The 15,944-nt window shown below is 41.1% G+C and overlaps 1 protein-coding gene across 1 annotated transcript in view; it reads left to right on the top strand.

The window, feature by feature from the left end:
• CSNK2A1 (casein kinase 2 alpha 1) overlaps positions 1 to 13,836 on the top strand; it is a 98,693-nt gene extending 84,857 nt beyond the window's left edge. Inside the window, 4 exon segments of the mRNA XM_053700347.1 lie at positions 10,984 to 11,084; positions 11,548 to 11,696; positions 11,780 to 11,905; positions 12,598 to 13,836. Coding sequence (XP_053556322.1) covers positions 10,984 to 11,084; positions 11,548 to 11,696; positions 11,780 to 11,905; positions 12,598 to 12,710 — 489 coding nt within the window. The 3' untranslated portion in view covers positions 12,711 to 13,836.
• Positions 13,837 to 15,944: the final 2,108 nt, after the last annotated feature.

The following is a 15,944-nucleotide window of genomic DNA, read 5'->3' as shown; positions in this document are numbered from 1 at the left end:
TTATGACTTCAATCAAAAGTTTGTTATTTTAAAATAGCACCGGAGCGTGTTATTACTTCTCTGGCAGAGTTTGAGGAAGAATCTGACAGAGATTTTTTACTATGATTTTAACCGGAGTCGTTAAGATCATATTGCTGTTCTCGACCATCTGAGGGAGGTAAAGGCTTCAGATCAGGGGACAGCGGGCAGATGAATCTGCATTGAGGTATGTGGCAGTTTTTATTTTCTGAATGGAATTGATGAGAAAAGCCTGCCATACCGTTAAAATGACATGTATGTATACACTTCAGTATTCTGGGGATGGTATTTCACCGGAACTACTGTGTTAAGGTCACTAATCCTTTTAATAACTATTCTCATGTTAAACGTTTTTGCTGGAATGTAGAATCGTTTACATTGCTGAGGTACTGTGTGAATAAATGTTTGGGCATTATTTTCCACTTGGCAGTTTTTTGCTTTAATTGTGACAGTTTCGTTTCTCTTCACTGCTGTGTGGGAGAGGGAGGGGCCGTTTTTGGCGCTCTTTGCTACGCATCAAAAAATTCCAGTCAGCTACTTTTATATGTCCTGCATGATCCGGTTCATTTCTGACAGATCTCAGGGGTCTTCAAACTTCTTTGAAGGGAGGTAAATTCTCTCAGCAGAGCTGTGAGAATTCTTATAGTGACTGTGTATAAAAAAAAAAAAAAACGTTGTTTTGTTTTCTTATGTACAAATTTAATTAGTGTTGTTTTTTACTAATGGGAACAAACCTTTGCTAAAAGTTGTGTTGTTTTAAAATTTGATGCAATAACTGTTTTTCAGTTCATTATTTCAACTGTCATTTAATCGTTAGTACCTCTTTGAGGCACAGTACGTTTTTTGCTAAAAAAGATTATAACCAAGTTGTAAGTTTTTTGCTAGTGTGTTAAACATGTCTGACTCAGAGGAAGATATCTGTGTCATTTGTTCCAATGCCAAGGTGGAGCCCAATAGAAATTTATGTACTAACTGTATTGATGCTACTTTAAATAAAAGTCAATCTGTACAATGTGAACAAATTTCACCAAACAGCGAGGGGAGAGTTATGCCGACTAACTCGCCTCACGCGACAGTACCTGCATCTCCCGCCCGGGAGGTGCGTGATATTTTGGCGCCTAGTACATCTGGGCGGCCATTACAGATAACATTACAAGATATGGCTACTGTTATGACTGAAGTTTTGTCTAAATTACCTGAACTAAGAGGCAAGCGTGATCACTCTGGGGTGAGAACAGAGTGCGCTGACAATGCTAGGGCCATGTCTGATACTGCGTCACAGCTCGCAGAGCATGAGGACGGAGAGCTTCATTCTGTGGGTGACGGTTCTGATCCAAACAGATTGGACTCAGATATTTCAAATTTTAAATTTAAATTGGAGAACCTCCGTGTACTACTAGGGGAGGTCTTAGCAGCTCTCAACGATTGTAACACTGTTGCAATACCAGAGAAACTGTGTAGGTTGGATAAATACTTTGCGGTACCGGCGAGTACTGACGTTTTTCCTATACCTAAGAGACTAACTGAAATTGTTACTAAGGAGTGGGATAGACCCGGTGTGCCGTTCTCACCCCCTCCAATATTTAGAAAGATGTTTCCAATAGACGCCACCACTCGGGACTTATGGCAAACGGTCCCCAAGGTGGAGGGAGCAGTTTCTACTTTAGCTAAGCGTACCACTATCCCGGTGGAGGATAGCTGTGCTTTCTCAGATCCAATGGATAAAAAATTAGAGGGTTACCTTAAGAAAATGTTTGTTCAACAAGGTTTTATATTACAACCCCTTGCATGTATCGCGCCGATTACGGCTGCGGCAGCATTTTGGATTGAGTCGCTTGAAGAGAACCTTAGTTCCTCTACGCTAGACGACATTACGGACAGGCTTAGAGTCCTTAAACTAGCTAATTCTTTCATTTCGGAGGCCGTAGTACATTTAACCAAACTTACGGCTAAGAACTCAGGATTCGCCATACAGGCACGCAGGGCACTGTGGCTAAAATCCTGGTCAGCTGATGTTACTTCTAAGTCCAAATTACTTAATATACCTTTCAAGGGGCAGTCCTTATTCGGGCCCGGTTTGAAAGAAATTATCGCTGACATTACGGGAGGTAAGGGCCACGCCCTACCTCAAGACAAGGCCAAAGCTAAGGCTAGACAGTCTAATTTTCGTCCCTTTCGGAATTTCAAAACAGGAGCAGCATCAACCTCCACTGCACCAAAACAGGAAGGAGCTGTTGCTCGTTACAGGCAAGGCTGGAAGCCTAACCAGTCCTGGAACAAAAGCAAGCAGGCCAGGAAACCTGCTGCTGCCCCAAAGACAGCATGAACCGAGAGCCCCCGATCCGGGACCGGATCTAGTAGGGGGCAGACTCTCTCTCTTCGCCCAGGCCTGGGCAAGAGATGTTCAGGATCCCTGGGCACTAGAGATCATATCTCAGGGATACCTTCTAGACTTCAAATTATCTCCCCCAAGAGGGAGATTTCATCTGTCAAGGTTGTCAACAAACCAGATAAAGAAAGAAGCGTTTCTACGCTGCGTACAAGATCTGTTAACAATGGGAGTGATCCATCCGGTTCCGTGGTCGGAACAAGGACAAGGGTTCTACTCAAACCTGTTTGTGGTTCCCAAAAAAGAGGGAACTTTCAGGCCAATCTTAGATTTAAAGACTCTAAACAAATTACTAAGAGTTCCATCGTTCAAAATGGAAACTATTCGGACTATTTTACCCATGATCCAAGAGGGTCAGTACATGACCACAGTGGATTTAAAGGATGCTTACCTTCACATACCGATCCACAAAGATCATCACCGGTATCTAAGGTTTGCCTTCTTAGACAGGCACTACCAGTTTGTAGCTCTTCCATTCGGATTGGCTACGGCTCCAAGAATCTTCACAAAGGTTCTGGGTGCCCTTCTAGCGGTACTAAGACCGCGAGGGATTTCGGTAGCTCCGTACCTAGACGACATTCTAATACAAGCTTCAAGCTTTCAAACTGCCAAGTCTCATACAGAGTTAGTTCTGGCATTTCTAAGGTCGCATGGATGGAAAGTGAACGAAAAGAAGAGTTCTCTCTTTCCTCTCACAAGAGTTCCATTCTTGGGGACTCTTATAGATTCTGTAGAAATGAAGATTTACCTGACAGAAGACAGGTTAACAAAACTTCAAAATGCATGCCGCGTCCTTCATTCCATTCAACACCCGTCAGTAGCTCAATGCATGGAGGTGATCGGCTTAATGGTAGCGGCAATGGACATAGTACCTTTTGCACGCCTACACCTCAGACCGCTGCAACTATGCATGCTAAGTCAGTGGAATGGGGATTACTCAGATTTGTCCCCTACTCTGAATCTGAATCAAGAGACCAGAAATTCTCTTCTATGGTGGCTTCATCGGCCACACCTGTCCAGGGGAATGCCATTCAGCAGGCCAGACTGGACAATTGTAACAACAGACGCCAGCCTACTAGGTTGGGGCGCTGTCTGGAATTCTCTGAAGGCTCAGGGACTATGGAATCAGGAGGAGAGTCTCCTTCCAATAAACATTCTGGAATTGAGAGCAGTTCTCAATGCCCTTCTGGCTTGGCCCCAGTTAATAACTCGGGGGTTCATCAGGTTTCAGTCGGACAACATCACGACTGTAGCTTACATCAACCATCAGGGAGGGACAAGAAGCTCCCTAGCAATGATGGAAGTATCAAAGATAATTCGCTGGGCAGAGTCTCACTCTTGCCACCTGTCAGCAATCCACATCCCGGGAGTGGAGAACTGGGAGGCGGATTTCTTGAGTCGCCAGACTCTTCATCCGGGGGAGTGGGAACTTCATCCGGAGGTCTTTGCCCAAATACTTAGACGTTGGGGCAAACCAGAGATAGATCTCATGGCGTCTCGCCAGAACGCCAAACTTCCTCGCTACGGGTCCAGATCCAGGGATCCGGGAGCAGTTCTGATAGATGCTTTGACAGCACCTTGGAACTTCAGGATGGCTTAGGTGTTTCCACCCTTCCCGCTGCTTCCTCGATTGATTGCCAAAATCAAACAGGAGAGAGCATCAGTAATTCTAATAGCACCTGCTTGGCCACGCAGGACTTGGTATGCAGATCTAGTGGACATGTCATCCTGTCCGCCTTGGTCTCTACCTCTGAGACAGGACCTTCTGATACAGGGTCCATTCAAACATCAAAATCTAACTTCTCTGAAGCTGACTGCTTGGAAATTGAACGCTTGATTTTATCAAAACGTGGTTTTTCTGAGTCGGTTATTGATACCCTGATTCAGGCTAGGAAGCCTGTTACCAGAAGGATTTACCATAAAATATGGCGGAAATACCTATACTGGTGCGAATCCAAAGGTTACTCCTGGAGTAAGGTTAGGATCGCTAGGATATTGTCTTTTCTACAAGAAGGTTTAGAAAAGGGTTTATCAGCTAGTTCATTAAAGGGACAGATTTCAGCTCTGTCCATCTTGTTACACAGACGTCTGTCAGAAAATCCAGACGTCCAGTCCTTTTGTCAGGCTTTAGCTAGGATCAAGCCTGTGTTTAAAGCTGTTGCTCCACCATGGAGTTTAAACTTAGTTCTTAACGTTTTACAGGGTGTTCCGTTTGAACCCCTTCATTCCATTGATATAAAAATGTTATCTTGGAAAGTTCTGTTTTTAATGGCTATTTCCTCGGCTCGAAGAGTCTCTGAGTTATCAGCCTTACATTGTGATTCCCCTTATCTGATTTTTCACTCAGACAAGGTAGTTCTGCGTACTAAACCTGGGTTCTTACCTAAGGTAGTCACTAACAGGAACATCAATCAAGAGATTGTTGTCCCATCCTTGTGTCCAAATCCTTCTTCAAAGAAGGAACGTCTTTTACACAATCTGGATGTAGTTCGTGCCCTCAAGTTCTACTTGCAGGCAACTAAAGATTTTCGCCAAACTTCTTCCTTGTTTGTCGTTTACTCTGGACAGAGGAGAGGTCAAAAAGCTTCTGCTACCTCTCTCTCTTTTTGGCTTCGTAGCATAATACGTTTAGCCTATGAGACTGCTGGACAGCAGCCTCCTGAAAGAATTACAGCTCACTCCACTAGAGCTGTGGCTTCCACTTGGGCCTTTAAGAATGAGGCCTCTGTTGAACAGATTTGCAAGGCTGCAACTTGGTCTTCGCTTCATACTTTTTCCAAATTTTACAAATTTGACACTTTTGCTTCTTCGGAGGCTATTTTTGGGAGAAAGGTTCTTCAGGCAGTGGTTCCTTCTGTATAATGAGCCTGCCTATCCCTCCCGTCATCCGTGTACTTTTGCTTTGGTATTGGTATCCCAGAAGTAATGATGACCCGTGGACTGATCACACATAACAGAAGAAAACATAATTTATGCTTACCTGATAAATTCCTTTCTTCTGTTGTGTGATCAGTCCACGGCCCGCCCTGTTTTAAGGCAGGTAAATATCTTTTAAATTATACTCCAGTCACCACTTCACCCTTGGTTACTCCTTTCTCGTTGTTTCTTGGTCGAATGACTGGGACTGACGTAGAGGGGAGGAGCTATATGCAGCTCTGCTGGGTGAATCCTCTTGCATTTCCTGTTGGGGAGGAGTTATATCCCAGAAGTAATGATGACCCGTGGACTGATCACACAACAGAAGAAAGGAATTTATCAGGTAAGCATAAATTATGTTTTTTATTGCTTCTGGTTGCTAGAAGCTTGTTCTTTGGCATTTTTTCCCATTCCTGAAACTGTCATTTAAGGAATTTGATCAATTTTGCTTTATATATATGTTGTTTTTTCTCTTACATATTGCAAGATGTCTCACGTTGCATCTGAGTCAGAAGATACTACAGGAAAATCGCTGTCAAGTGCTGAATCTACCAAAGCTAAGTGTATCTGCTGTAAACTTTTGGTAGCTCTTTCTCCAGCTGTTGTTTGTATTGATTGTCATGACAAACTTGTTAAAGCAGATAATATTTCCTTTAGTAAAGTACCATTGCCTGTTGCAGTTCCTTCAACATCTAAGGTGCAGAATGTTCCTGATAATATAAGAGATTTTGTTTCTGAATCCATTAAGAAGGCTATGTCTGTTATTTCTCCTTCTAGTAAACGTAAAAAATCTTTTAAAACTTCTCTCCCTACAGATGAATTTTTAAATGAACATCATCATTCTGATTCTGATGACTCCTCTGGTTCAGAGGATTCTGTCTCTGAGGTTGATGCTGATAAATCATCATATTTATTTAAAATGGAATTTATTCGTTCTTTACTTAAAGAAGTACTAATTGTTTTAGAAATAGAGGATTCTGGTCCTCTTGATACTAATTCTAAACGTTTGGATAAGGTATTTAAAGCTCCTGTGGTTATTCCAGAAGTTTTTCCTTTTCCTAATGCTATTTCTGCAGTAATTTCCAAAGAATGGGATAAATTGGGTAATTCATTTACTCCTTCTAAACGTTTTAAGCATTTATATCCTGTGCCGTCTGACAGATTGGAATTTTGGGACAAAATCCCTAAAGTTGATGGGGCTATTTCTACCCTTGCTAAACATACTACTATTCCTACGTCAGATGGTACTTCGTTTAAGGATCCTCTAGGTAGGAAAATTGAGTCCTTTCTAAGAAAAGCTTATCTGTGTTCAGGTAATCTTCTTAGACCTGCTATATCTTTGGCTGATGTTGCTGCAGCTTCAACTTTTTGGTTGGAAACTTTAGCGCAACAAGTAACACATCGTGATTCTCATGATATTTTTATTCTTCTTCAGCATGCTAATAATTTTATCTGTGATGCCATTTTTGATATTATCAGAGTTGATGTCAGGTTTATGTCTCTAGCTATTTTAGCTAGAAGAGCTTTATGGCTTAAAACTTGGAATGCTGATATGGCTTCTAAATCAACTTTACTTTCTATTTCTTTCCAGGGTAACAAATTATTTGGTTCTCAGTTGGATTCCATCATTTCAACTGTTACTGGTGGGAAAGGAACTTTTTTACCACAGGATAAAAAATCTAAAGGTAAAAGTAGGGCTAATAATCGTTTCGTTCCTTTCGTTTCAACAAAGAACAAAAGCCTGATCCTTCATCCTCAGGAGCAGTTTCAGTTTGGAAACCTTCTCCAGTCTGGAATAAATCCAAGCCAGCTAGAAAAGCAAAGCCTGCTTCTAAGTCCACATGAAGGTGCGGCCCTCATTCCAGCTCAGCTGGTAGGGGGCAGGTTACGTTTTTTCAAGGAAATTTGGATCAATTCTGTTCACAATCTTTGGATTCAGAACATTGTTTCAGAAGGGTACAGAATTGGTTTCAAGATGAGACCTCCTGCAAAGAGATTTTTTCTTTCCCGTGTCCCAGTAAATCCAGTAAAAGCTCAAGCGTTTCTGAAATGTGTTTCAGATCTAGAGTTGACTGGAGTAATTATGTCAGTTCCAGTTCCGGAACAGGGGATGGGGTTTTATTCAAATCTCTTCATTGTACCAAAGAAGGAGAACTCCTTCAGACCAGTTCTGGATCTAAAAATATTGAATCGTTATGTACGGATACCAACGTTCAAAATGGTAACTGTAAGGACTATCTTGCCTTTTGTTCAGCAAGGGAATTATATGTCCACAATAGATTTACAGGATGCATATCTGCATATTCCGATTCATCCAGATCATTATCAGTTCCTGAGATTCTCTTTTCTGGACAAGCATTACCAGTTTGTGGCTCTGCCGTTTGGCCTAGCTACAGCTCCAAGAATTTTTACAAAGGTTCTCGGTGCCCTTCTGTCTGTAATCAGAGAACAGGGTATTGTGGTATTTCCTTATTTGGACGATATCTTGGTACTTGCTCAGTCTTTACATTTAGCAGAATCTCATACGAATCGACTTGTGTTGTTTCTTCGAGATCATGGTTGGAGGATCAATTTACCAAAAAGTTCATTGATTCCTCAGACAAGGGTAACCTTTCTGGGTTTCCAGATGGATTCAGTGTCCATGACTCTGTCTTTAACAGACAAGAGACGTCTAAAATTGATTGCAGCTTGTCGAAACCTTCAGTCACAATCATTCCCTTCGGTAGCCTTATGCATGGAAATTCTAGGTCTTATGACTGCTGCATCGGACGCGATCCCCTTTGCTCGTTTTCACATGCGACCTCTTCAGCTCTGTATGCTGAAGCAATGGTGCAAGGATTACACGAAGATATCTCAAACAATATCTTTAAAACCGATTGTTCGACACTCTCTAACATGGTGGACAGATCACCATCGTTTAATTCAGGGGGCTTCTTTTGTGCTTCCGACCTGGACTGTAATTTCAACAGATGCAAGTCTCACGGGTTGGGGAGCTGTGTGGGGATCTCTGACGGCACAAGGAGTTTGGGAATCTCAGGAGGTGAGATTACCGATCAATATTTTGGAACTCCGTGCAATTTTCAGAGCTCTTCAGTTTTGGCCTCTTCTGAAGAGAGAATCGTTCATTTGTTTTCAGACAGACAATGTCACAACTGTGGCATACATCAATCATCAAGGAGGGACTCACAGTCCTCTGGCTATGAAAGCAGTATCTCGAATTTTGGTTTGGGCGGAATCCAGCTCCTGTCTAATCTCTGCGGTTCATATCCCAGGTATAGACAATTGGGAAGCGGATTATCTCAGTCGCCAAACGTTGCATCCGGGCGAATGGTCTCTTCACCCAGAGGTATTTCTTCAGATTGTTCAAATGTGGGAACTTCCAGAAATAGATCTGATGGCGTCCCATCTAAACAAGAAACTTCCCAGGTATCTGTCCAGATCCCGGGATCCTCAGGCGGAGGCAGTAGATGCATTATCACTTCCTTGGAAGTATCATCCTGCCTATATCTTTCCGCCTCTAGTTCTTCTTCCAAGAGTAATCTCCAAGATTCTGAAGGAATGCTCGTTTGTTCTGCTGGTAGCTCCGGCATGGCCTCACAGGTTTTGGTATGCGGATCTTGTCCGGATGGCCTCTTGCCAACCGTGGACTCTTCCGTTAAGACCAGACCTTCTGTCACAAGGTCCCTTTTTCCATCAGGATCTGAAATCCTTAAATTTAAAGGTATGGAGATTGAACGCTTGATTCTTGGTCAAAGAGGTTTCTCTGACTCTGTCATTAATACTATGTTACAGGCTCGTAAATCTGTATCTCGAGAGATATATTATAGAATCTGGAAGACTTATATTTCTTGGTGTCTTTCTCATCATTTTTCTTGGCATTCTTTTAGAATACCGAGAATTTTACAATTTCTTCAGGATGGTTTAGATAAGGGTTTGTCTGCAAGTTCTTTGAAAGGACAAATCTCTGCTCTTTCTGTTCTTTTTCACAGGAAGATTGCTATTCTTCCTGATATTCATTGTTTTGTACAAGCTTTGGTTCGTATAAAACCTGTCATTAAGTCAATTTCTCCTCCTTGGAGTTTGAATTTGGTTCTGGGAGCTCTTCAAGCTTCTCCGTTTGAACCTATGCATTCATTGGACATTAAATTACTTTCTTGGAAAGTTTTGTTCCTTTTGGCCATCTCTTCTGCCAGAAGAGTTTCTGAATTATCTGCTCTTTCTTGTGAGTCTCCTTTTCTGATTTTTCATCAGGATAAGGCGGTGTTGCGAACTTCTTTTGAATTTTTACCTTCAGTTGTGAATTCCAACAACATTAGTAGAGAAATTGTGGTTCCTTCATTATGTCCTATTCCTAAGAATTCTAAGGAGAAATCGTTGCATTCTTTGGATGTTGTTAGAGCTTTGAAATATTATGTTGAAGCTACTAAATCTTTCCGAAAGACTTCTAGTCTATTTGTTATCTTTTCCGGTTCTAGAAAAGGCCAGAAAGCTTCTGCCATTTCTTTGGCATCTTGGTTGAAATCTTTAATTCATCTTGCCTATGTTGAGTCGGGTAAAACTCCGCCTCAGAGAATTACAGCTCATTCTACTAGGTCAGTTTCTACTTCCTGGGCGTTTAGGAATGAAGCTTCGGTTGATCAGATTTGCAAAGCAGCAACTTGGTCCTCTTTGCATACTTTTACTAAATTCTACCATTTTGATGTATTTTCTTCTTCTGAAGCAGTTTTTGGTAGAAAAGTACTTCAGGCAGCGGTTTCAGTTTGAATCTTCTGCTTATGTTTTTCGTTAAACTTTATTTTGGGTGTGGATTATTTTCAGCAGGAATTGGCTGTCTTTATTTTATCCCTCCCTCTCTAGTGACTCTTGTGTGGAAAGATCCACATCTTGGGTAATCATTATCCCATACGTCACTAGCTCATGGACTCTTGCTAATTACATGAAAGAAAACATAATTTATGTAAGAACTTACCTGATAAATTCATTTCTTTCATATTAGCAAGAGTCCATGAGGCCCGCCCTTTTTTTTGTGGTGGTTATGATTTTGTATAAAGCACAATTATTCCAATTCCTTATTTTATATGCTTTCGCACTTTTTTATCACCCCACTTCTTGGCTATTCGTTAAACTGAATTGTGGGTGTGGTGAGGGGTGTATTTATAGGCATTTTGAGGTTTGGGAAACTTTGCCCCTCCTGGTAGGAATGTATATCCCATACGTCACTAGCTCATGGACTCTTGCTAATATGAAAGAAATGAATTTATCAGGTAAGTTCTTACATAAATTATGAGATATATATATATATATATATATATATATATATATATATATTTATTACTAAGGGAACATGGAGAAGTGGTTGGGATTGAAGCTCTGTTATGTGGGGGTTTTTTTGCCCCCTGTAAGACTGGACTTTAATACCACAGCTCTTACTGAGCATTTGCAAGAGTTAACTTATACATATGAATCTGATTTTGCTGATGGCTGTCGCGTGATGCAGAGACCAGGAAATGGAAGGAAATTATAAAATCCGCAAAAATCTATTGCTCATTTGACATTTAGACTGTTATTTTTGGTGTTTTTATTCATTTATTGATTGTTATTCACTATTTATTTGGGCTTTAAGAAGCTCCAGTATTTTATATTTCCTTTTTTTTCTACAGTTGGTGAGAATAGCCAAAGTTCTGGGAACTGAAGATCTGTATGATTATATTGACAAATACAACATTGAACTTGATCCTCGCTTCAATGACATACTTGGCAGGTGAGGAAACTTGTTCCTACAATGCTAGCAAACACTGATCCCAACTCAGTGAGTGCAGGCCATTAACAAATATTGCTATAGACCCTTTAAAAAAAAAAAAAAAAAAAAAAAGCCCCATCCAGCTCTCGTCAGAAGTGCCTCCAATGCTAGTTTATTTTTTCAGTATTTCATAAACCAGGTTCAGAACAAAAATAGTTTGAAGCCCTTCATGGTTTAAAATCAACTCTAGGATCCTAAAACACCACCCAAGGAAAGTCCTATTTAGGTCTATTTTAAACTTTGAAATTTAAATGCAGGTGCCTACCAAACTACACAGTCCCCTTCCTACACACAAGGAATTCTGTTTGTAGAACTCTTATTGGTGTGAAAAGGAACACCACAGGGCTTTAGGAAAATAGGATGGTGTACATTTCCCAACTTTCATTCTTTAATTTTTTTTTTTTTTTTTTTCTCCCCCCCACAGGCATTCTCGAAAACGATGGGAACGCTTTGTACACAGTGAAAACCAGCACCTGGTAAGTCCAGAGGCTTTGGACTTTCTTGATAAACTGCTGCGGTATGACCACCAGACACGACTTACTGCTCGTGAAGCCATGGACCACCCATACTTCTGTGAGTCTAAATCTGCCTCCCCTTGCCTGTCTAAGGCAATATTTCTTACGGATCTTATTTGCTCACATTTCTTTCTTCACTAGACCCAATTGTGAAGGACCAGTCCCGAATGGGCCCCTCCAATCTGCCCAGTGGTAGCACCCCAGTCAGCAGCGCCAGTATGATGTCAGGTCAGTCCCTGCTTGGCCGCAGTGTTCGTGACAAGGCAGGTTAGTCCTAGCAGGTGGCATATCTTGCAAAGCTACTTTGGTTGGTGAGGCGCACAGGTGTCATACTCCTCCCATCCCTACCCCTCATAGCTGTGTATTGTCTTGACAGCCTTAGTGGGTTTGTGTTAGAAACTGGGAATATTCTGAATATTCATAGCAGTGGTGATGTTAGGGGATGGACTATATATATATATATATATATATATATATATATATATATATATATATATATATATATATATATATATATATATATATATATATATGGCACTTTTTGTTTCCTGGTTCACATCAACTGATCGGGTCTCTGCAGTTTTGATAATACATATTTATATAATAAACTTGGAAATTATTTTTGTAGTTTTAATGCACATGGAAATACAGCATACACATTTAAAATCTTGATGCTGGTGTTTGCCCTTTTGGAAGTGTTCCAGGTCTACTTTGGGGAGCTTTTTGAGTTTAAAGTGCACTCTTCAAGCCAAGGTGGAGTGCAATTAGTACATATATTATACATTTCTTTTCCTGGCTACATGCCGACTGCATTAAGGTTGCCATTTTGATATTTGATTTTTATTTTTCCGCTAAAGCTTGTGAGCCTTTAGAAATGCTTCACATAGAACAACATTATGTTGCAGTTTGTTGAATTTATTTTTAAGTTGCTATGCTGACTTTTTGTTCATTCCCTTCAGGAATCTCTTCGGTGCCAACCCCCTCATCCCTGGGCCCACTAGCTGGATCACCTGTCATCTCTGCTACAAACACCTTGGGGACGCCTGTCGCTGCTGCTGGAGCCCCCCAATAGGAAATTGTTTTTTTCTCCTGGCGCCAGGTTGGGGGGGACTACAAGGGGGAACAAGCAGATTTAGGGCCACCCTTCTTGACTCATCTCCCACCTGACACGGCTGAAGGGAACTGCCCATTGAGAGAGGAAGACACCCCTCAAAGCGCCGTGTCTGAGCAGTTGCTTGTGGATTTATAGTAGTTCTGTCATATATATATATATAAAAAAATATTATAGGCTGAATTTTTTTTCTACTTTTGGTATGGCTCCTGCCCTTGGGGGGAGGGGGGTTGGGGCACAGCTCCTGATGGAGGTCTGTCCTTGGGAGGGGCACTTGCTAGTGCTTTACCCTCTGGGGTGGCATGGCATCAGTCTGCCAGTGTCCATTCTTGGAGGTATGATTGATAGATATATAATTTTCTATTTCTTTTAAATGTTACCATTCCTCTTTGTTCCAGCCAAAAAGTTTTGGTTTCCTCCAAGTGTGTTTTTTTAATTTAATTTCAAAGCCAATACCATTGTTTTCATTTGTGAACCTTGATCTTCATGTTATTGATTTTGACTGTTTTTCATCGACATTGGCACCATACACAATTGTCCCCCTCCTTGTGATGCTTCTCCTGTTTCACCCCATCAAAATTTTTAATTTTGTTGTCTCTTGTTTGTGGAGACACTAGGTGAATTAATTAGAACTCCTTGTTACTTTAATTCAGTCATTTTGAGAGGTAAATTTTATTATAAAAAAATGAGGAATGGCAAGATCTAAAATTGTTTGTGTGAGTAATGGCTGTCCTGGTCACACCTATCTTACCATCTACCCCCCCCTCCCCCAATTAAGTATATCACAATGATTTCCAATACACTGTATGAATTGCAAGCCACTTGCTACAACTCGCCTCCCCCAGAAGGGAGCCTGTCTGAGTAACTACTCTTGGTAGGGAGCGGTCCAGTGACTCCCCCTTAGTCACACTTTCCCTCCCCCAAGCAGGGGACAGCCCCAGTGATTTGCCATTAGTCACACTTCCTCATGCCCCTGAAGGGTGTGGTCCCAGTGGCCCCTCCCAGACATGCTTTTTCCTTCACATGTGACAGATCTAATGTTGGAATTATTTGGTGTAAATAAACATGGTTTTATTTATCAAGGTGAGATTTTGTGTCCTGTGTGAGCCCCTTTCTTTTTAACATAGGAACGTAGATGTTGAAAGAAGACAGAAGTCCATCAATTTCTATTATGCAGATTATACTTGATTTACAGAGAAAAAGCTGCCAGATTAACTTGGGTTAATAGAATTGGAAAACCAACCCATTTAACATATCTCTAGGTGTTTTTTTCTTCTACAAGATACGAGTCCATGGATTTAATCCTTGTGGGATATTAACCTCCTGCTAACAGGAAGTGGCAAAGAGCACCACAGCAGAGCTGAATATATAGCTCCTCCCTTCCCTCCACCCCCAGTCAATCTCTTTGCCTGTGTTAGTAATAGGAAGAGGTAAGGTGAGGTGTTAGTTTTAGATTCTTCAATCAAGAAGTTTATTATAAATGGTACCGGTGTGTACTATTTTCCTCAGGGAGATATGGAGAAGATTTCTGCCCTGAGGTCGATGATCTTAGCAGATGTAACTAAGATCCATTTTGGTTCCCACAGAGCTTCTGAAGGTAGTGCAAGAGAAATCTTCAGTGCGGAGAACGGTGTCATGCTACAAGCACCATTGAGGTATGTTCAGTCTTTTATTTCTGAGGAGACTTGTTATATCAGAATTGGCTGACATTTTTCCCTGCAAGGGAAGGGGTAAGCAGTAGACCTGTATCACTGAGGGTGTTACTGAAAATCCTTAGTTAATACATATTGCTTATATCTGTATGGGGCTGGACACTGGGAGAGGCAGCTTGACATATATTTATTTAAAAAGTCAGTAGGGCTGCAGTTTATTATTATAAGAGGTTCAGGGGACCACGTGGCTTATTTCTCTTGTTAAGTGTGTTCAGTCCACGGGTCATCCATTACTTATGGGATATATTCTCCTTCCCAACAGGAAGTTGCAAGAGGATCACCCAAGCAGAGCTGCTATATAGCTCCTCCCCTCACATGTCATATCCAGTCATTCTCTTGCAACCCTCAACAAAGGAGGTCGCGAGAGGAGTTGGTTTTACTTAATTATTCTTCAATCAAAAGTTTGTTATTTTAAATGGCACCGGAGTGTGCTGTTTTTCTATCTCAAGCAGTATTTGGAAGAAGAATCTGCTTGCGTTTTCTATGATCTTAGCAGGCGTAACTAAGATCCACTGGCTGTTCTCGACATTCTGAGGAGTTGGGGTAACTTCAGAAAATGGGAATAGCATGCGGGGTCCCCCGCAAATGAGGTATGTGCAGTACAATATTTTCTGGGAATGGAATTGACTAAGAAAACACTGCTGTTACCCATATGATGTAAGTACAGCCTTAAATGCAGTAGTAGCGACTGGTATCAGGCTGATAAATGTATGCGCAGTCAAGTTATTTTCTAGGGACTAGAATTTGACTGAGAAAATACTGTTGATACTGAAATAATGCTTAAGCCTTATCTGCAGTGGAAGCGACTGGTAGCAGGCTTAGTGATAACTTTGCATGACATTGAAATAGTTTGTTTTTTAAAACGTTTACTGGCATGTTATTCGTTTTGTGAGGTACTTTGGTGATAAATCCTTTTGGGCATGATTTTTTTCCACATGGCTAACGAATTTTTCTGCATAGAAAACAGTTATATCAGGTCTCCCACTGTTGTAATATGAGTGGGAGGGGCCTTTTTTTAGCGCCTTGTTGCGCAGTTAAAATTCTAGCACAGTCTTCCTGCTTCTTCCTCCTTGATCCAGGACGTCTCTAGAGAGCTCAGGGGTCTTCAAAATTCGTTTTTGAGGGAGGTAATCAGTCACAGCAGACCTGTGACAGTGTGACTGTGATAAAAGCGTTAAATCTTAATTTGATATCCGTTTTTGGGTATTGAGGGGTTAATCATCCTTTTGCTAATGGGTGCAATCCTCTGCTAATTAATACATTTACCGTTAAGAATTGTTGACTTTAAGTGAATTAGTTCTTTGTTGTTAAACTGTGTTTTTTAAAAGCGCTGCAGCGTTTTTTATATTGCTTGTAAACTTATTGAAAGTAATTTCCAAGCTTGCTAGCTTCATTGCTAGTCTGTTTAAACATGTCTGATACAGAGGAATCTGCTTGTTCATTATGTTCTAAAGCCGATGTGGAGCCCAATAGAAATGTGTAC

This window comes from Bombina bombina, chromosome 1 (assembly GCF_027579735.1).
Source record: "Bombina bombina isolate aBomBom1 chromosome 1, aBomBom1.pri, whole genome shotgun sequence".
Classification (NCBI taxonomy): Eukaryota; Metazoa; Chordata; class Amphibia; order Anura; family Bombinatoridae; genus Bombina; species Bombina bombina.
Note: the sequence above shows the minus strand (reverse complement) of the source record. Positions and strands in the feature narration are given on the sequence as shown.